Below are 16824 nucleotides of genomic sequence, written 5' to 3'. Positions count from 1 at the left end.
TCTCAGTGAAGTTTACATTTTAGTTTGATATGTATTTAAGCAAATGCTTGAGGTCTAACAGAGATGGCTGTAACTGCTGTATTTCTTTTTAAACATGTAACACACGCACACGCACAGACACACACACATTACGTTTCAAGGCTGGCCTCGCTAAATCAAATATTCTGTGGGCTTATATGTCACGGCACATTGTGTCATGTCCCGGTCCTTCTCTCACATCCTACATTTCTAAAGTAACTATCTTCCCTCTCTCCCCTTTTCTCCTCCCTGCATTCATTCTCCACTCACATCCAACACACACCAGTCAGCATACTACACCATAGAGACAAGGGGCAGCCTTGACTAATACTCAACTTTATTGTCATTGCACATGTCACAAGGACATAGCAAGGGAATGTAGTAAGCGTCTAACAAGAAGTGCTTTAAGCAGTGATTAAATAACATACGCTAGTATATACAGAGTACAAGGTATGCAATGATAAATAAATATATGTGTCTATATGAGTGTCTATTACTACAGGTATGTGCAGGTTATGAACAGGCTATGACTATGGCTATGGTAATACAGAATAGATTGTGCATAATTGTGAGTATTGTGGGGTATTATATAATATGTAATAAATAAATCTGAATGTGTTTATTGATTGCAAAAGGTATATTGACCTGAGTGAAACCAATGTTACTTTAGAACACCATCTTTACAGAGAAAAAAAGACACGGTATGCTTGCACAAGGACACAGGAAGACTCCCCCGTCCCTCAAACCAAACTGGGAACTAAAGTACATAGCTAATAAGCCAATCCTCTTACATCCCATGATGCATTTCCTTACCTGTCATTATCAACCTCAACTCAGTCTCAAAGCTTCTTTCCAAACTTTACAGTTCAAACAGTCGTACCAGTCATAGTCTATGTCCACAACGTTCCACTTCCGGGATTGCTCCGGTGCCAGCGGAAATTCCACCGGATTTCCCTGATTTAGGCCGGATGTCTGCTTTCTTCGTGTTGGAATTTTCAACTTGGGCTGTTCTGCAGCGGCACCGTACCTCTGTCCACCGCTTAGTGCCGCCCATGACAATTTTGATTGGTTTAACCCTTGTGTTGTCTTCCCTTCAAAATTGACGCTTTCTTTTCAATGTTTGTCACTTTTTGCCACAACGCTTATTAACTTTAGTTTTACAGTTATTTTTGGAATTTATGTTCAGTAAACCTTATTTTTAGGAAATTATAGCTAATGTTTGAGTTAGAAAAGCAGAAATTAGGAATTATTTAGACAAAAAATTAAAGGAATGGATGTTGATGGATAATCACAGACTGGAATATGTCAACTTTTACTCAATACTATTTCAAAACCCCTTCAATATATTTTCAAATGCTATAAAATTGAATAAGACGCCCCAAAATTAATGAAAGTAGAGATGTGTACTTGGCAAAGAGCGTTGTGTGAAATCAATCATGTTATTTTGGGGAATTAAAAAGAACATTGATATAGGAAAACGGGTCAATTTGACCCGAGGAGAACATGAGGGTTAAAGAAATGCCAATAAACCAGAGTTTCCTCCTGTCACAGAATGTTGTGTGGACCAACCAGACCCTCCTCCGCAGCGCTGTGGAGGACGGTCTGGCAATGCAAGACTATAGGACTCATAACCCGAAGCAGAATGTAGAGGCATGAACACAGGTCATTATGTTCCCACACTGAAGGAGCCCTCCCTGGACCGTTGGGGATTTTGAGAAGCTCGCCTTTGGCAACCTGTTGCTTTATTTCTACACACTGATGGTAGCTTGGCAGGCTAATGCAACGCAAAGGAACATTATTTGCACAAGGATTCAATGCAAGTTTTGATCCAAAAAAGGACAACAACTGTCTAGGAGGAAAAATATACACGTGAAAAAAGATTAGGTTAGAGATTAAAGGATTATTCAAGGATAATCAAACGTGTGAGTTCTGATGCAATGGTACACGGTGAGAAAGTTGATGCTAATGACTGAAATATTATTGGGTAAACTATTCGACTGAAAAGGGATAAGTCACCCAAACAAATGATCTAGGTTCTCACACTACAGATGAACATGCATCACTGACATAGATTGTAAGAAACTAGTTTAAGACATGTGATTCAAACCCCAACATCAGGCTGCCATCATGATTGCATGGTAGCTTGCTAAAAACATAGGACGCTTGTAAAATACAGCTAGTGATGTGGGCAGAATGAGAAAGCATAGAGACTAAATGACATAATAGGGAGAGAAGGAGAAACAGAAAATACAAACAGCCACATACAGACAGCAGCTTTGAACAGAACCCGACCTGCTTGGGAAAAAAACAGGAAACACATGACTGGGACAGATGGGCAGATGGACCAACGGACAGAGGCAGCACCCCCGCATGCACTTAGTCCAATCACCTGCTTTTATTCAGCTTAAACACTACAATAAAGTTGCATTTTACTAAAGCAGCTTTGCATTTAGCTTTGTAAACAAGGGTTTTATTGGGTCACAACCAACCACTTTAAACACAAGTACTGCTACTAAAGCCAAAAGCTCCACATACTATGTGTCATTTATTCAAAAGGCGTGACTTTGAGCAGCATAGTGAATATATACCCTTTGTAACGCAACAGACTAAAGCCCGACTCATGTTTCTGCGTGAAATCTACGCCGTAGGTACACGTAGATACGAACCCTCCGCCTATGCCGTAGCCTGACATGCACCTCCCCAGAAATCCACACATCGCGGCGACGCAGACCGCAACAACTGTCAGGGTTTTTTTTATTTAAATTACGTGTTTAGGTACAGTTAGTTTTAACACCTAATGCAAGCTGTACGATAGCATGCATGAAAAACGTCAGGTTCAAGCCTAAATCTTAACGAGCTGCAGAGGCAGTCTTTCTGCTGGGCCCTGTTTACGTAACAGCAGTTAAACTGTGTTTGACACTATGACATAACATTACAGTCATTTAGCTGACGCTTTCATCCAAAGCGACTTACACTTGCTATATAATAAGCAACTAGGGGCTAAGAGTCTTGTTCAGAGACACATTGGTTGATGTATCGCAGTGGGAATCGAACCCTTCTCTCCCACACCAAAGGCATATGTTATGTCCACTGCTCCATCACAACCACCTATGAAAATTAAACCTTGCAATGAATCAGCAGTCCATATGCATGCAGAACAGTAGGGGCGGTTAACACTACTACTGTATATTCAACATCACTAATAACTTCTAGATCAATAGGATGTATTTAAAAAAACACAAAACATAACACTTCATCACATTTTGTATTCATAACACGATTGTATTATGGTACACATTAGCTCCAACTGTAATTGCAGTCCCCTTATGCAAGTCACTCTCTAACTTAGGAGCAAAATGTGCCTTCAAGGCCTGTTCACATTAATCAAATGAACTGGACTTTGTGGTCAAGTGGAGTCGGGTGCGAAAGCTTCTTTATTTTTATATTTAGATTTATTACCTGCCACCAACATTTTGTGTTTTCCTTGATGTAAATAAAGAAGTTTCCAACTTAAATTTGTGCCTATAAATGTATCAGACTGCCGAAAATACTCTTTTGATGCCCAAAATGACTTGGAGGAAAGACCCCCAGACCTCCCGCTTAATATCTGTCCCCCCAAATGCCCATAGTGAGCCAGGAAAAAGCCTGACTGCAGTTAGTCAGATTTGCTAAGCTTGGTAGCGTTGCATTTCCCCCTACTCATTTTTGGGTTCTCTTTCTCCATAAACAACATTAAAATCAAAGGAGAGGGTTAACTTTTCCTGCTACAGATATCCTATCGAGATTCGCTAGAACGACGCAGACACACCAGCACACAAGTATAATTCCTACGGCAAAGGCTCTGCATAGAGCCTACATACTACTATAACATACATTCACTCTTGGGGCGTCAGTACTAGAGGTCCACACAAGGCTGTTTGTTTTTTTTTATCCCACGCTGGCCACAGAATGTCTGACAATTACGTACGCTCCTGCTCACACACTGTCCCACTGCCATGGAGAGTCTGATTGTGGCCTCTATGCAACCCTGTGTTCTCACGAAAATCTGTCTGCCCTATGTGGCAGAGAAAATAAGACACATGAAACCCTTATGGATTTTATTCATCTAAACCATTACAAATACAGTTGCCTAATATGTCAGCTTTGGATAACTGAAGATGAACTGAAGGTACGCCTTTATAAATAACTAGAAACCAAAAAGAAACAACTTCAGCAAAAGCCAGTGTGAACTTATAGATTTGGGCCCTCATATTAACAATAAACCAGAGTCTGGTGGAATCCCCAACGAGAAGAGGGGTAATAATAGGGTGATGAAGGATTTTTAAGCCAAAGAATTCTCAGGATAATAGAACCATCAACTCAGCAAAACATAGTCAGAGACTTTCAGTTCAGTTCCACACAGCGAAACCTACAGTGCACAGACACTGTTAGGCCTCACCAACAACAATGAACTGCTTTTTAAATGTTTTAAAAAGCACAGTCAATAACACTGTTTATGTGTGTTTCATTGGCAAAAGTGTTTTAATGTGGCTCCACATAGAAGAGGGGAACAAATAGCACTGAATTGGCCGAGATTTGAAGTTGGCATACACAGTCTTGTTTTCTTTTTTGAACACTTGTTACTTCCTTCCTTCCGCCACAGCTACAATGAACTTGTGTTGTGGACAGCCTCGCCACAATCACTTTCACTACACAACGCCGAACCAGCTGATGGTTTTCTAAAAGATGTAGTTGTTTGTCTTTGTGTAGGTACATTTGGTGAGGAAAGGGAAAGTTTAGGTGAAAGCTAAGGGCCAGGCCAGGAAGCTTGAGCTGGTGATATTTGGTTAAAGTTTACATTTATATGGCTGACGCAGAAGTGAAATTGGCTTCTATTTCAATTAAAGCAAAACTCTAAGATTTTACCTTTTTTCTTGTTAGAAGAATGGCTAACTGTCAGACATAAAGTAGAAGAGGGTGACACAAAACAGCCCAAAACGGATCGAAGTCTGACATTGTTTGCCCTATGCGTTCACTTTACCAGGACACTAAACAAATGTCTCAGAAGTCAAAACTGGATTTCCTAAATTGAGGCTCCTGCAGGTTTTACAAAGTCAAATAAGACTTTTTGAGACCCTTTTAAGATCGTTATGAATAAAATTTAAGAGCTATAGCACGACATTAAAGTACAAAGAAATGAAGAGCCACAAAAGTACTAGACTTTTTAAGCCCTGTAAATAGTGGGTTAGATGCAGAGATAGCTAGGGCACAAACCTCATTTATAGAAGGAAAAAGGCAACGGGAATAGAGACAGAACAGAAAGGGAGGGTAAGACAAACAATGAATTCAGAGTGAAGGAGAATAACTGGACATTACATTACAGCACGGGGGTGGGGTCTCACCTCCCCACACTCAGCCAACAGGAAGCGAGCCAGAGGGATAATCAATAACAGTGACTGCTATTTGACCCAGCCCTCCCAACACAACATGACACTACACTATCAAGGTCCCTCCCTAGTAACCCTTCAACCATTCTGAACCATTCTCTTGAACTGCTGCTACATACGCTCACCCTGTACTTTATGTTCCTGCTCTATGTTGATGTTGTACTTAATGTTCACATTGCACTACAATAGCATTTGTACAATCCATTGTTTTAGCAACACAATTCTTTTAACCTACTCTTACTTTTTAACCTGATCTCACTTTACTTCTACTTAAGTATTTGTTGTTCTTGCACTGTAGCTATGTTACATTATGTTGGTTATGGCTGCATGCACACAAACATGCACAGTGGGAAACCAAAGCACGCCGCAGTAGGATATCTTGCATTACCATCATAATAAAAATCTCATTCTCACTCCAACTGTCTGCAAAATCTTACCCAGCATGCAGCTGTAATTGCAGCTCCACGGCAGAAATGAAATACTGGCAACTGACTTGCTCAGTGCAACGTGAAGTGCTGTAAAAGAAGAGACTTCACTAACAACAGTCTGGCAAAACATGGAGTGTTAGAGAGGAGTTTGTTAAATATGCACTCCGTGACCTCTCCCTGCTCAATACTCTGGGGAAAACAGGTAAGTATTAGGCTGATGCTCTTGGCAGAAGCCAAAGAGAAGGGAAACTATTTTGTTCTAACACCAAATATCTAATGTTACACTGATGTCCAGGTAGAATTAATTACGTGTCAAGAAAAAGGTATTAGAGGGGCAAAGTCCAGAAAGCTGGCCTTCTACCATTAAAAACAGGTAATATATCAGGCTTCGCAAGGTTTTTAAAGGTTTTCAAATTGGTAACGGGGGCAGATTTGCTGAACTTCACATATAATACACAAGTGCTATTCATGTTAATGGATGTATTTTGTCTTGTTCAGGAAGGTTCACATAGGAATATGTATCATGCTTGAGACAAATGGCACTTTGTTAAGGTTATCTTAGTCTTGCATTGCCTGACCTTCCCCCACAGCGCTGTGGATAAGGGTCTGGTTAGTTCACACATTCCGTGATGGGAGGAAAACGTGCTCTGGTTTATTGGCATTTCTTTAAACCAATCACAATTGTCATGGGTGGTGGCACAACAATGCAGCTGCAATAGCCTCAGGAGGGAATTGGTTTTGGTGGAACAATGTGTACGTTCAACAGAGAACATTTATGTTGGACAGATAGTCTAGCTAGCTGTCTGGATTTACCCTGCAGAGATCTGAGGAGCAGTTAACAGGAGTCCTCAGAAATCCACCAGAGTTTAGAATGCCAATACAAACAAAGCGGAAAGTGACGGACATACGGCCTAAAAAGAGGGACATCTGGTGGAATTTCCGGCAGGAATCTGAACAATCCCGGAATTGGAATGTTGTCGATATGGACTAAGGTTATCATGTTGTTTGTTGCGCACTAAAGTTCACAGAAAGGTCTTCAGAGGGTGAGTCATGTCTGAGGTTGCAAGGTAACCAACACAGAGAGATGTTAGGATATGCAAAAGTCATGGGTGTCCCAATTAGAGCATATGTGCTGGTATATGTGCTTTGTCACTACCTGGCAACCTGGCAGTATATTGAAACAATAAGAAATAGAAAAACAAAAGAATAATAATAAATGGTTTGTAGAGAAACACGTATAGAAAAGAAAGGCAACCTATTGTATGGAATGGGGTAAATAAAAGGGAATTAGGAAAGAGATTTGGGCCAAATGGGAAACACTGGCTTGAAACAAAAATTCACATGCGACTCCATTGATCGGCAGTGGCGTGTGAGGGGAAACCGTCATCTCACGCAGTTGCTGGAAACTGAACAAGCCTTCCCTGAAATCCACTCTCTTCCCTACACATTATCCACCCACACACAGCCCATAAACAGTTCTTTCTTAAAAACATAGGAAACAGTAACCCTTGAAATAAAGCCACATTATCAGCGTCCCTGGATACTGTCGGCAAAGTCTGGAACTTTCTGGGACTGCTTCTCTATCTACTGTCACAGAAAACCAAAGATGCGTTTCAAACTTTCAAAAGGAGCCAGGGCTGGTAAAGTCTCACTTCAGAATAGAGATCTGTGCATTTAGGTGAGCTTAAAAAGTTTTGAACTTTGAATTAGCATTACATATCTCATCTGCGTTAATCACCCACCTGACGGAGCTAAAAAAAAACGACTACATCTCACCTGTGGCGTCTTCCTCTTCCTCTTTCAGCACATTGTTGTCATCCACATCCTCCTCCTCGTTCCCCTTTTTCGCCTTTTTAGTGTTGTCCTTCACTGGGACAACAGTGAAGTTGGTAGGCATTTTCTACACCATGTGCTTCCTCTCAACGTCTCCTGTTTGCCGCACTCTTATCTCTTTCTCCTCTCTCCTCTTTCCCTCCCTCCCTCTCAGTTCTGCTGCACCTCTCTCTCTTCTTCTGTCCAACAGCTGTCACTCCTCTCCTTTTTATGCTCTCCTCTCAGTTGTTTGCTTTATCAGCGAGACTTACTGCCCTGGTTTACTTTACTCCTGTGTGCAGACGTCAGGGCGTACTTCTGAGTTTTTGTCCCTATCGCTAGGATTCTGCTGTTCACCCATGTGACCCCGAGCCCCGACGCACCAACTATCCAAATAAGGAAGAGCACGACTGTCCCGCCCAATGGGGGCAGTACCCTCAAAGATACAGACTAGCAAAAAAACATGACATGCATTTGTGCTTGTGAGTATGTGTGAGAGTACACTTTCTGTGCCTGAGGGCAGAGCCTCTGCCTTTGTTCAAAGAGAGGAGGAACTCCAGAGTTGTTCTAATGAGGAAGGTCTGCGCACCCAGAAACACATTTATATTTCCTCACTTCCTATGCAGTGTTATTTGAGCCCATGTGCATAACCAGAAGTGGGCAGGGCTGATTTAAAGATGCATACTGGCCATTCAGACACACACCCCCGAAGAGGGTTAGCACACATGCATGGACATGCTAACACACACATTCAACCTCTGCACTGCATGTACATGTCATTAAAAGTGTAATGTATGTTACTGTAAAAAAAAACTTAAACACACAGGAAGAGGGGGGGGGGGACTGAGGGAGGCAAAGAGTTGGGAGGGAAGTAAATCAATGCATGTGTCAACTTCATGCTTTTATCTCTTCAGAGCAACCTCTGAAATACGAGGTGCAGTGTTGACAACAGAGACAAACAGCAGGAGAATTATAAGAAAATGTGTGCAGTGGCAAAAAGATTTTTCGGGACAGTGTCACGTCCCTATTTTTTCAGTGTCATATCTTTTTAACACTGTTTTGGTGTGGAGCGTGATTTACATGTTAATGTGGAGAAAACGTCAGTCTTCTGGTCCACAGCCCGCTGCTTTGAAGCCCAGCATCACCACACAGCTAGCATATGGTATTGACCTCCATGGGTTCACCTGGACATGCTGAAAGGAAGCCTGCTTAAGGAAAAAGCCACAGCAGCAAATGTTTCATTCTTTCATAATGCTACAGCCACATTAAAGGTCATTAAGGTCCACCCAGAACACACCTCTCCCCCTTTTGTTCCCCAACATGGGAAGGTTGGGGGCGGCAGGATATACAGTACAGTCAAAAGTTTGGACCCGCCTCTTCATTCATTTGAACTGGAAAGTGTGTCCAAACTTTGGACTGGTAGTGTAGGAAAGGCAGGAGGTGGAGCAGAAGAACGCAAGAAAAAAGACAGAGACGGGCAGACAAAGTGACCAAATTACAGAAAATGCATTGCCATTGCATTTTTTTCACTGGACCGCAGAAGCCAGCGCTATAAACCTAAAAGTCTATCACTGAGTGAGTAAGTGTGCTTTGGCAATACTGTGCAGTGTTTCCTTTAGGATATTGTTTTAGCAGTGGGGACAGGTCTGTCCAAATAGCACCCCTTAGATGAATCATCTCTAAGGAATGTCAGAAGTGTGAATTAGTGACAGGTCTTCTTGCACACACGCAGTGTATACAACACAAATAAATGTAGCCTAGTGACAGGTGTCTCGGTGTTAATTAGCATAGCTCCAGGCGGGGACACAAGGAGGCTAGCTAGACTGCACCTTAGTTTGCTAAAGACCAAGCAAATACACTCAGTAAACGTAATACAACTTTTTTTCGGCCACATTGCATCGTTTTGTCCTTGATTACATCTGACTTTGCAACACTAATACATTGAAATCGATCAATATTCAATAACACCAAATAATCTTTTGTACCTTAAAATAATATTTCCAAAATCGTTTAAGTGGTTCATTAACTTGTTGGAATGAGACACAAGAATAATGGTAATGGTAACAGTAATGGACAATTCCACTCCCTACTTGTAGGGGGAACAAAAAGGAAAAGTGCTTTGGTGCCTACATTAAAAGGTGCTGGTTGACAAGTAGCTAATGCTAATGCTTGGTCTATAACGTTAGCAAATTCTTGGTGGGTAACATAAGATTAAGACATCAGTCAACACGCTCAGTTATTTTTAGTATTATTGTTTTGACCACAGTTAATAACTCTGGGCTAACCCACTAATTCATCAGTAACATTAACTGTATAGATAGACGACTAATCTAATGGTAATTTAGCTAGCTAGATAAAACACTCCTGTCTGTCTGCCTCATTCTCCCGGCCCTGCAAAGCTTCTGTTGGGATTAGAGCTGACAACAACCCCGGGGGCACATCCTTTCCCCAGTCAGCCCCCAGCCAGATAGCAACCATCCACTATCATTACACCCCCGGCGCAGGGACAAATCCATTCCACAGTCAGCCCTTAGACCCCAGTTAGCTAGCAGCCAGCAACTGTGGCTGTGGCTCAGTGGTAGAGCGGTTGTCTGCCAATCAGAAGGTTGGGGGTTCAATCCCTGGCCCTGCAGTCCCATGTCAAAGTGTCCTTGGGCAAGACACTGAACCCTGAGTTGCGCATCGGAGTGTGAATGTACGTGAGTGTTTATCTGATGAGCAGGTGGCACCTTGTACGGCAGCCTCGGCCACAGTGTATGAATGTGTGTGAATGGCGAATGTTTCCTGTATGATGTAAAAAGCGCTTTGAGTAGTCGTTAAGACTAGAAAAGCGCTATATAAATATAGCACATTTACATTTAACTATCACTACAGCCTCGGGGACACATTGAAAGGCAGTCCCCTGCCAGCTAGCAGTCAGCCGCTATCATTACAGCCCCGGGGTCCCATCCACAGCAGCCATCAACTATCAATACAGCCTCTGGGATACATCCACAGACAGCTAGCAGCCAGCAACTATCATTACAGCCTTGGGGATACATCGGATGTATCCCCAAGGCTGTAATGATCCACAGTCAGCTAGCAGCCAGCAACTATCATTACAGCCTCTGGGACACATCGAAAGGCAGCCCCCAGTCAGCTAGCAGTCAGCCACTATCATTACAGCCCCCCACCGTTCACTTTTGGCTGTCTTTAAAGTAAGCCATATTTAACAGACAAAAACAGGGATAAGGCACCAAAAGGACTAATACTAATAGTACTAATACTAATAGTAATTTAAAGATGTGTTGCAGCCTTATTATTACTTACATTATTTTCCACCACAAGCATGCAGCAACAAACATGAATCAACAAATAACTGTCTTAAAACAGCTGTTGTAGAGGCTAACGGTGCTTGGTTAGCACAATGACATCATGTTGGTAAGCACAGCCAAAAACAATTTCTCATACTGCTAGCCATGATGCTAACATTAACTTTAGCTAGTCTCCATGAAGCTAAGCTAAGTCTGACAGCTGTAAGACAGCTAACATTAACTTTAGCTGTCTCCATGAAGCTCCAAGCTAAGCTTAATTTGACAGCTGTAGGGCAGCTAACATTAACTTTAGCTGTCTCCATGAGGCTAAGCTAACTTTGACAGCTGTAGGGCAGCTAACATTAACTTTAGCTGTCTCCACGAAGCTAAGCTAACTTTGACAGCTGTAGGGCAGCTAACATTAACTTTAGCTGTCTCAACGAAGCTAAGCTAACTTTGACAGCTGTAGGGCAGCTAACATTAACTTTAGCTGTCTCCATGAAGCTCCCAGCTAAGCTCCTATAACATGTGACGCAGTTAGGACTATTGATATCATAAGCATTTTGTCTTGGTGGATGTCAATTTTAAAGAAACTATTTCCCAACCTTCTTTTGATTTCCAGCCATAGCCTGTCACTCCCTCCTGTACTTATGTTAGTCGGTACATAACGTTAGTTAGCTTACAACGCCTTGTGTTTCTCACTCCCGTAACTTATTGTTCATCAGACGTGACATGAGAAGAGGGAGGTTAGCTAACGTTAGCCAATCTATTTATTAAAAAATTTCAGCATTTGAATAGTAAAGATTATAATACTATTCGTCCTGCCGGTGTAATGACCGTTTCCCAGTTAAGATGCGTTTCCCCTATGTCACAGCAAAATCTTTCCTATTGGCTTACCAGGCTGAGGTGGGTGTGGCTTACCTGCGTCACAGATGCTAGTTGTTATGGACAGACTAAAGAGAGAGAGGAAGGACGGGTTTCTGAATGTCACGGGGAAGGAATTCTCTTTTTCCCATCAAATTGTGTTAATGGTATTTGTTTGCATCTTAAATGTCTAAAAATGAACTCACCGCAGCATCGAGGCTGATCACCACCAGATTAAATGGCCCGACCAGCCTCCTCTCTTTACCCTATCCCTCTTAGTTATGCTGTAATAGTTTTAGACTGCCGGGGGACTTCCTTTGACAGACTGAGCTCCTTTATTTTTCCATTTGTGTGCATCCATGTACCAGTAATGCTTGTTACTAGCTTTGGGGAGTCATTCCCCGGAGGGCTTATGTTCTTTTCCCCCCAGCATGTTTCCTTGGATCAGGGAGGCTCCAAAATCATGGCTGCAGCTGTCGCCTTAGTCCTGCTCCACGTCCTGTAATGCCCTGCTACATCCTGCTACATCTTGCTACATCCTGCTATGCTCTGTGGTGCCCTGCTACACTCTGCTGTGCCTTGTAATGCTGCACCGTGACCTGCTTTGCCAATAACTACTACAAACTACTATTTTTTTTAGTCACTGTTCCATTATCTTTTATTGTGACTGTTATTGCCACTGTTCATTTCAACCCAACCGGTCTTCAGACACAGCCTACTTGGAGCCTGGGTCTGTCCCAGGTTTCTTCCTCAAATAGGAGTTTTTCCTCCCCACCGTCGCACTGTTGCTTGCTCCGGAGGGAACTACTAGAACTGTTGGGTCCTTGTTAAATATGTGGTCTAGTGTGGTCTAGACCAATGTGTAAAGTATCTTGATATAACTCTTGTTATGATTTGATACTATAAATAAAAATTGAATTGAAATGAAATAGAGTAGGTCTACACTCTGTAATTTAAACAGACCCAACAATTTCCACAAGAGCATGCATTTAGTGCGACAGTGGCTAGGAAAGACTTGCTTTTAACAGCCAAAGCACACCAGGCGCGTAAGCGTCGGGTAGAGCAGAGTAGCGCAGCTCTTTTTATTTCGGCGCCCATGTTATGCTATCTGTCCATTCATCCCGGACATGTAGCATGCGCGAAGCATACGCGTCAGCCTGCGTCCTGAAGCGATAGTTTCAGCGTCTCCTTTAGTTCTATTGAGTATTTGTCAAACCAGGCAGGTAATCACATACAGGAAGACCACAGTGCAGCTGGATACTTTACAGAAATAAAGCATTTCAAAATAAAACATCTACGTTCATGGTCATTTTGTCTGTCTTGACTTCTCACAGTGAGACACAAGATCAGGCACACAGAGAGAGAGAGAGAGAGAGAGAGAAAGGGACGGATAGAAAGAGTGACACAAACACACACTCACACACAACAATTACCAGTTTCCCCACTCATCCTGTCTCTTTCTATAAGAGAGAGAGAGAGAGAGAGAGAGAGAGAGAGAGAGAGAGAGAGAGACATGGAGAATTCAACTTACCAGAACAATGTTCACATATCACATCAATAAAGCACCATGCAATCAGGTATTTCAGAAATACTTGGAAACCTTCTGCTATGGAGATGGCAGGTCAGGTTTCATTGAAACATGTCCATTAAGTTGGTGTGGTTGCAGATATGGGACTGGCTCCATGCTACAGGCAAATCAAGTGTTTAGTGAATAAGTCTGAGAGCTAATACACTGTCCGAGGCAGCTCCTAGAATCATAGGGAATGTTCCTGTGCATAGGGAAAGGAAAGCAATCAATACTGTGATCTGACAACTCAATGTTCAAAAGCATTATGGTGCTACTAAGGTAACAAAGAGAGCACTTATCTACTTCCTGCTCAGTGGATGAGCAGTGATGTGGCATCCGTTGATTAAGTGGTCAGACAGTCAGACTGCTTCTCAGGGACAGTCAGTGCATCCAGGCCAGGAGGACAATGCCCCTTTTATGAGAGAGTTTACAATGATCCACAGTGGGGACTGTAAACTAGGCTAAAATGTAGTGATATAATCAGTTCTCAGACAATTTTTCACCATGCCATGCTTGATTCAATGTCTCCCAGCCAAAGCACAACATAAAAACACAGGAACACAAGGGTAGTTATTATATAACTTCATTATAGACTCATCTGTTGCTCCAAAATATTCATAGGAGGAGGAAATAATCCATTTATAAACTCTAAACAAGAAACAGCTGATCACTAAGGCGTGGAAAAACACAGGTTAATGGAGCTTCCGTATTGGGGGGTAGGAGACATACACATTATTTGTGTCTTTGGATTGAACTAGCTCCAAAGTAGGGTTGGGCAAACATTTCTATTTTCATATTGTCCAATCGTGATTTCTCAAGATCGATGATTGACGATCAGATCGCCAGTGGGTGCTGGGAGTATGAGGGGAGTTACACAGGGCACCGATGAAACGCCAGCACGGACGACTTAGTCTTAGTGTCAAAGAAAAATGTAATGTTTTATCCTGCATACATTCTGTATATTGTTTTTGTACGCCCTTATGAACAATGACATTTAAGATGGGTGTAATATGATAACTAGTGTTTCAGTAACAAAATATACTTTGTACAATCTCTTCTTAAAGTAAAAGAAGATTCAAAATAAAACTTCTGATACTCATATGACCATCCACAACACACACACCACTGTCTAAACAGAGACTACTGACTGGTCATATCTTTGTGGACGAGGGTAGTGTAAGTGAGAGCGAGAGTGGCAGGTGCGTTGAGTGAGTACTGCCGGTAAAGGGAAGGGTGTTGCCCCCAACAGAGCATCGGCCCTGGAGGGAATGGCTCCCATGTGCTACCGACCACAATCGGGGAGCCTAATACAGGACTGCAGTCAAGGCAGCCGTTGCTTGGATCTCCGTGGACAAATCCGCTGACGCTATAATTACAGTGCACCCATGATACTCCTGGTAAATGCATTCAAACAGCATCTGAGCGACGGCTGCTTGACCGCAGTGAAACAGGAAAGGTGTAACAACGTGTGTTTTTTTGCGGTTATGTAATCGCACAGAGCAACATTGTGATTGCACTTGCGATTACATTAATGATGCGGCCCGAGAAAAAACAATCAAGCCTTAAATCATCAATATACAATCCGATCGCCAATCAGCCCCTCCTACTCCCCGATGGATTTCTGTGCCCAGCAAAGAACAGTTCAACTGAGTTGAACCTCTTCTCAGTAGGCTCAGATTTCTCATCCCAAAATATATGTATTGATTGATTCTACAAGGGAAGATGGGAGGAGACTGGATTTGTAACAGATAAACCAAGTACAGCTCAAGGACACAGCTCTTTTTTCCCATGGATGCTTCCTTTCTTTCAAACCAAAAAATAATTCCACTGTTTTTTTCCACTGTTTTTTTCTCAACTCCCTGATTTCTATCCACTTCTTATGAACTGTGAAGAGATGTTTTGGGCCAAAAATGGGGAAAAAGGGGTTTTGTTGCCGTTATTCGCACAGGACTAGTATTACCTGGGGACCTAGACGTCTGTAATAATTGCGGAAGTCGACGGTAATATTAATCCCGTGCCAATCTGCCAGGTCTGCAATTTGTCTACTAAATATTCTACCCCGCCAAACACAGAGGTTGTGTATTAATATTAGTCCCGTGTGAATCAACATTTCTGTGATTTACAGTTGTGTTGGCTGTGTTGGCAATTACATATATGAAAGTTTTAACAGAGCCTTGACATCATATGGGTGGGATAATGTCAGTAAATACAGATGATCCTGTACTGATAGTATACAGACGTGAGGCGATCCCTGGTAATACCAGTCCTGTGCAAAAGATTTGATTGCTTTAGTAAATGCAGAAGTAAAAAAGACCCATACTGTCAGTTTTAAAACATGTGGAACACATTGTTCTGCAAGACTAGGACAGAGCAAAAGTTAAAACTACCTGTTTGACATCAGCAAGGTAACACAGTCAGAAAACGCCACTCCATATGTCTGGGACATTATCATCTGCCCTACTCAAGATTTTAAGTGATACACTAAATCCTCACTAGTATGAGATAGCGCCCTCTGGAGTTGCCATGAGGAAGGTCAACCTTCCCTTGAGATCATTATACTGAATGACTGTAAAACACAAAGGAAATCGTGGTGGTTAACAAGCTAGAATATCATCTCTTTATCATGTCATGTGAGTTTGGGCCTTTGTCACATCTACTCGTCTCTCTATTACTTCCTCTTGCTCTTAAAACTGCATTACATTACTTTTTTCCTAAGAGATTATAAGCCGTTATGGTTCAGATAATAACCATCATTTACACAGCCAACACAAATGCAGTGCCCTGCACTTGGGGCATCTAACTGGAGTAGTTTTTCTTGCCACTTGATGGATGCAAAAACTAATATTCTGTAGTATTCTAGCTCCGGATTGGTCCACTAACTCCAACAACTTCTGATAACATGTTCTGGGTCGTTTTACTCTCTGTTAACCAGAGGCCTGTTTACTTCAGCTCTAAGCTTTTTGGAGCAGGGCCGATGGTGTACAACTGGTCTGTGTGAGAGTCTGTGTTTCTACAAGCCGTTTGAATAGAACTTACAGTGTGTGTAAATAAGATAACACAGGAGTTTGAAAGCTGGAACAGTCACATCCAGTGAATAAGCCTGATTTACTATGCAACATGTCTGTTGCCGTAACTGTTGGCAGTTAAAGTAGAGAAAACTAAAAACTCACACCTTTGCAAAGGCTCATCTTTGACTGGCGACTGCTTTTAAATTTGACTAGACTCCCCTCATTATGCAACACAAAGCTGAAGACTAATAATGACCCTCTGTTGCCCCCATTTGATCACATCCGGAAATACACCCACCACTTAACACCATCACGACATGCTATGGAATGATAAACTATTTGTTCTATAATTTGTACACCTAGACAAAACATGTCACAGCAGTGTTAACAGTAACCTGATTAATCAGG

General features: G+C 42.1%; 1 protein-coding gene across 5 annotated transcripts in view; it reads right to left on the bottom strand.

Annotated features, from left to right (window-relative positions):
- Positions 1-16824, bottom strand: part of slc12a7b (solute carrier family 12 member 7b) — a 90224-nt gene that overhangs the window by 58073 nt on the left and 15327 nt on the right. The window contains exon 1 of one of the 5 annotated variants that reach the window (XM_032503366.1): positions 7649-8057. The exons of the other annotated variants lie outside the window; for them this stretch is intronic. Within the exon in view, the coding sequence (XP_032359257.1) occupies positions 7649-7769 (121 nt within the window). The 5' untranslated portion in view covers positions 7770-8057. Of the gene's footprint in view, positions 1-7648; positions 8058-16824 lie in introns of those variants that run through there. 5 annotated transcript variants of the gene reach the window in all.

The sequence above is a fragment of the Etheostoma spectabile genome, chromosome 22 (assembly GCF_008692095.1).
Source record: "Etheostoma spectabile isolate EspeVRDwgs_2016 chromosome 22, UIUC_Espe_1.0, whole genome shotgun sequence".
In the NCBI taxonomy this organism is placed as follows: Eukaryota; Metazoa; Chordata; class Actinopteri; order Perciformes; family Percidae; genus Etheostoma; species Etheostoma spectabile.
This window is presented reverse-complemented; position numbering and strand designations above follow the sequence as displayed.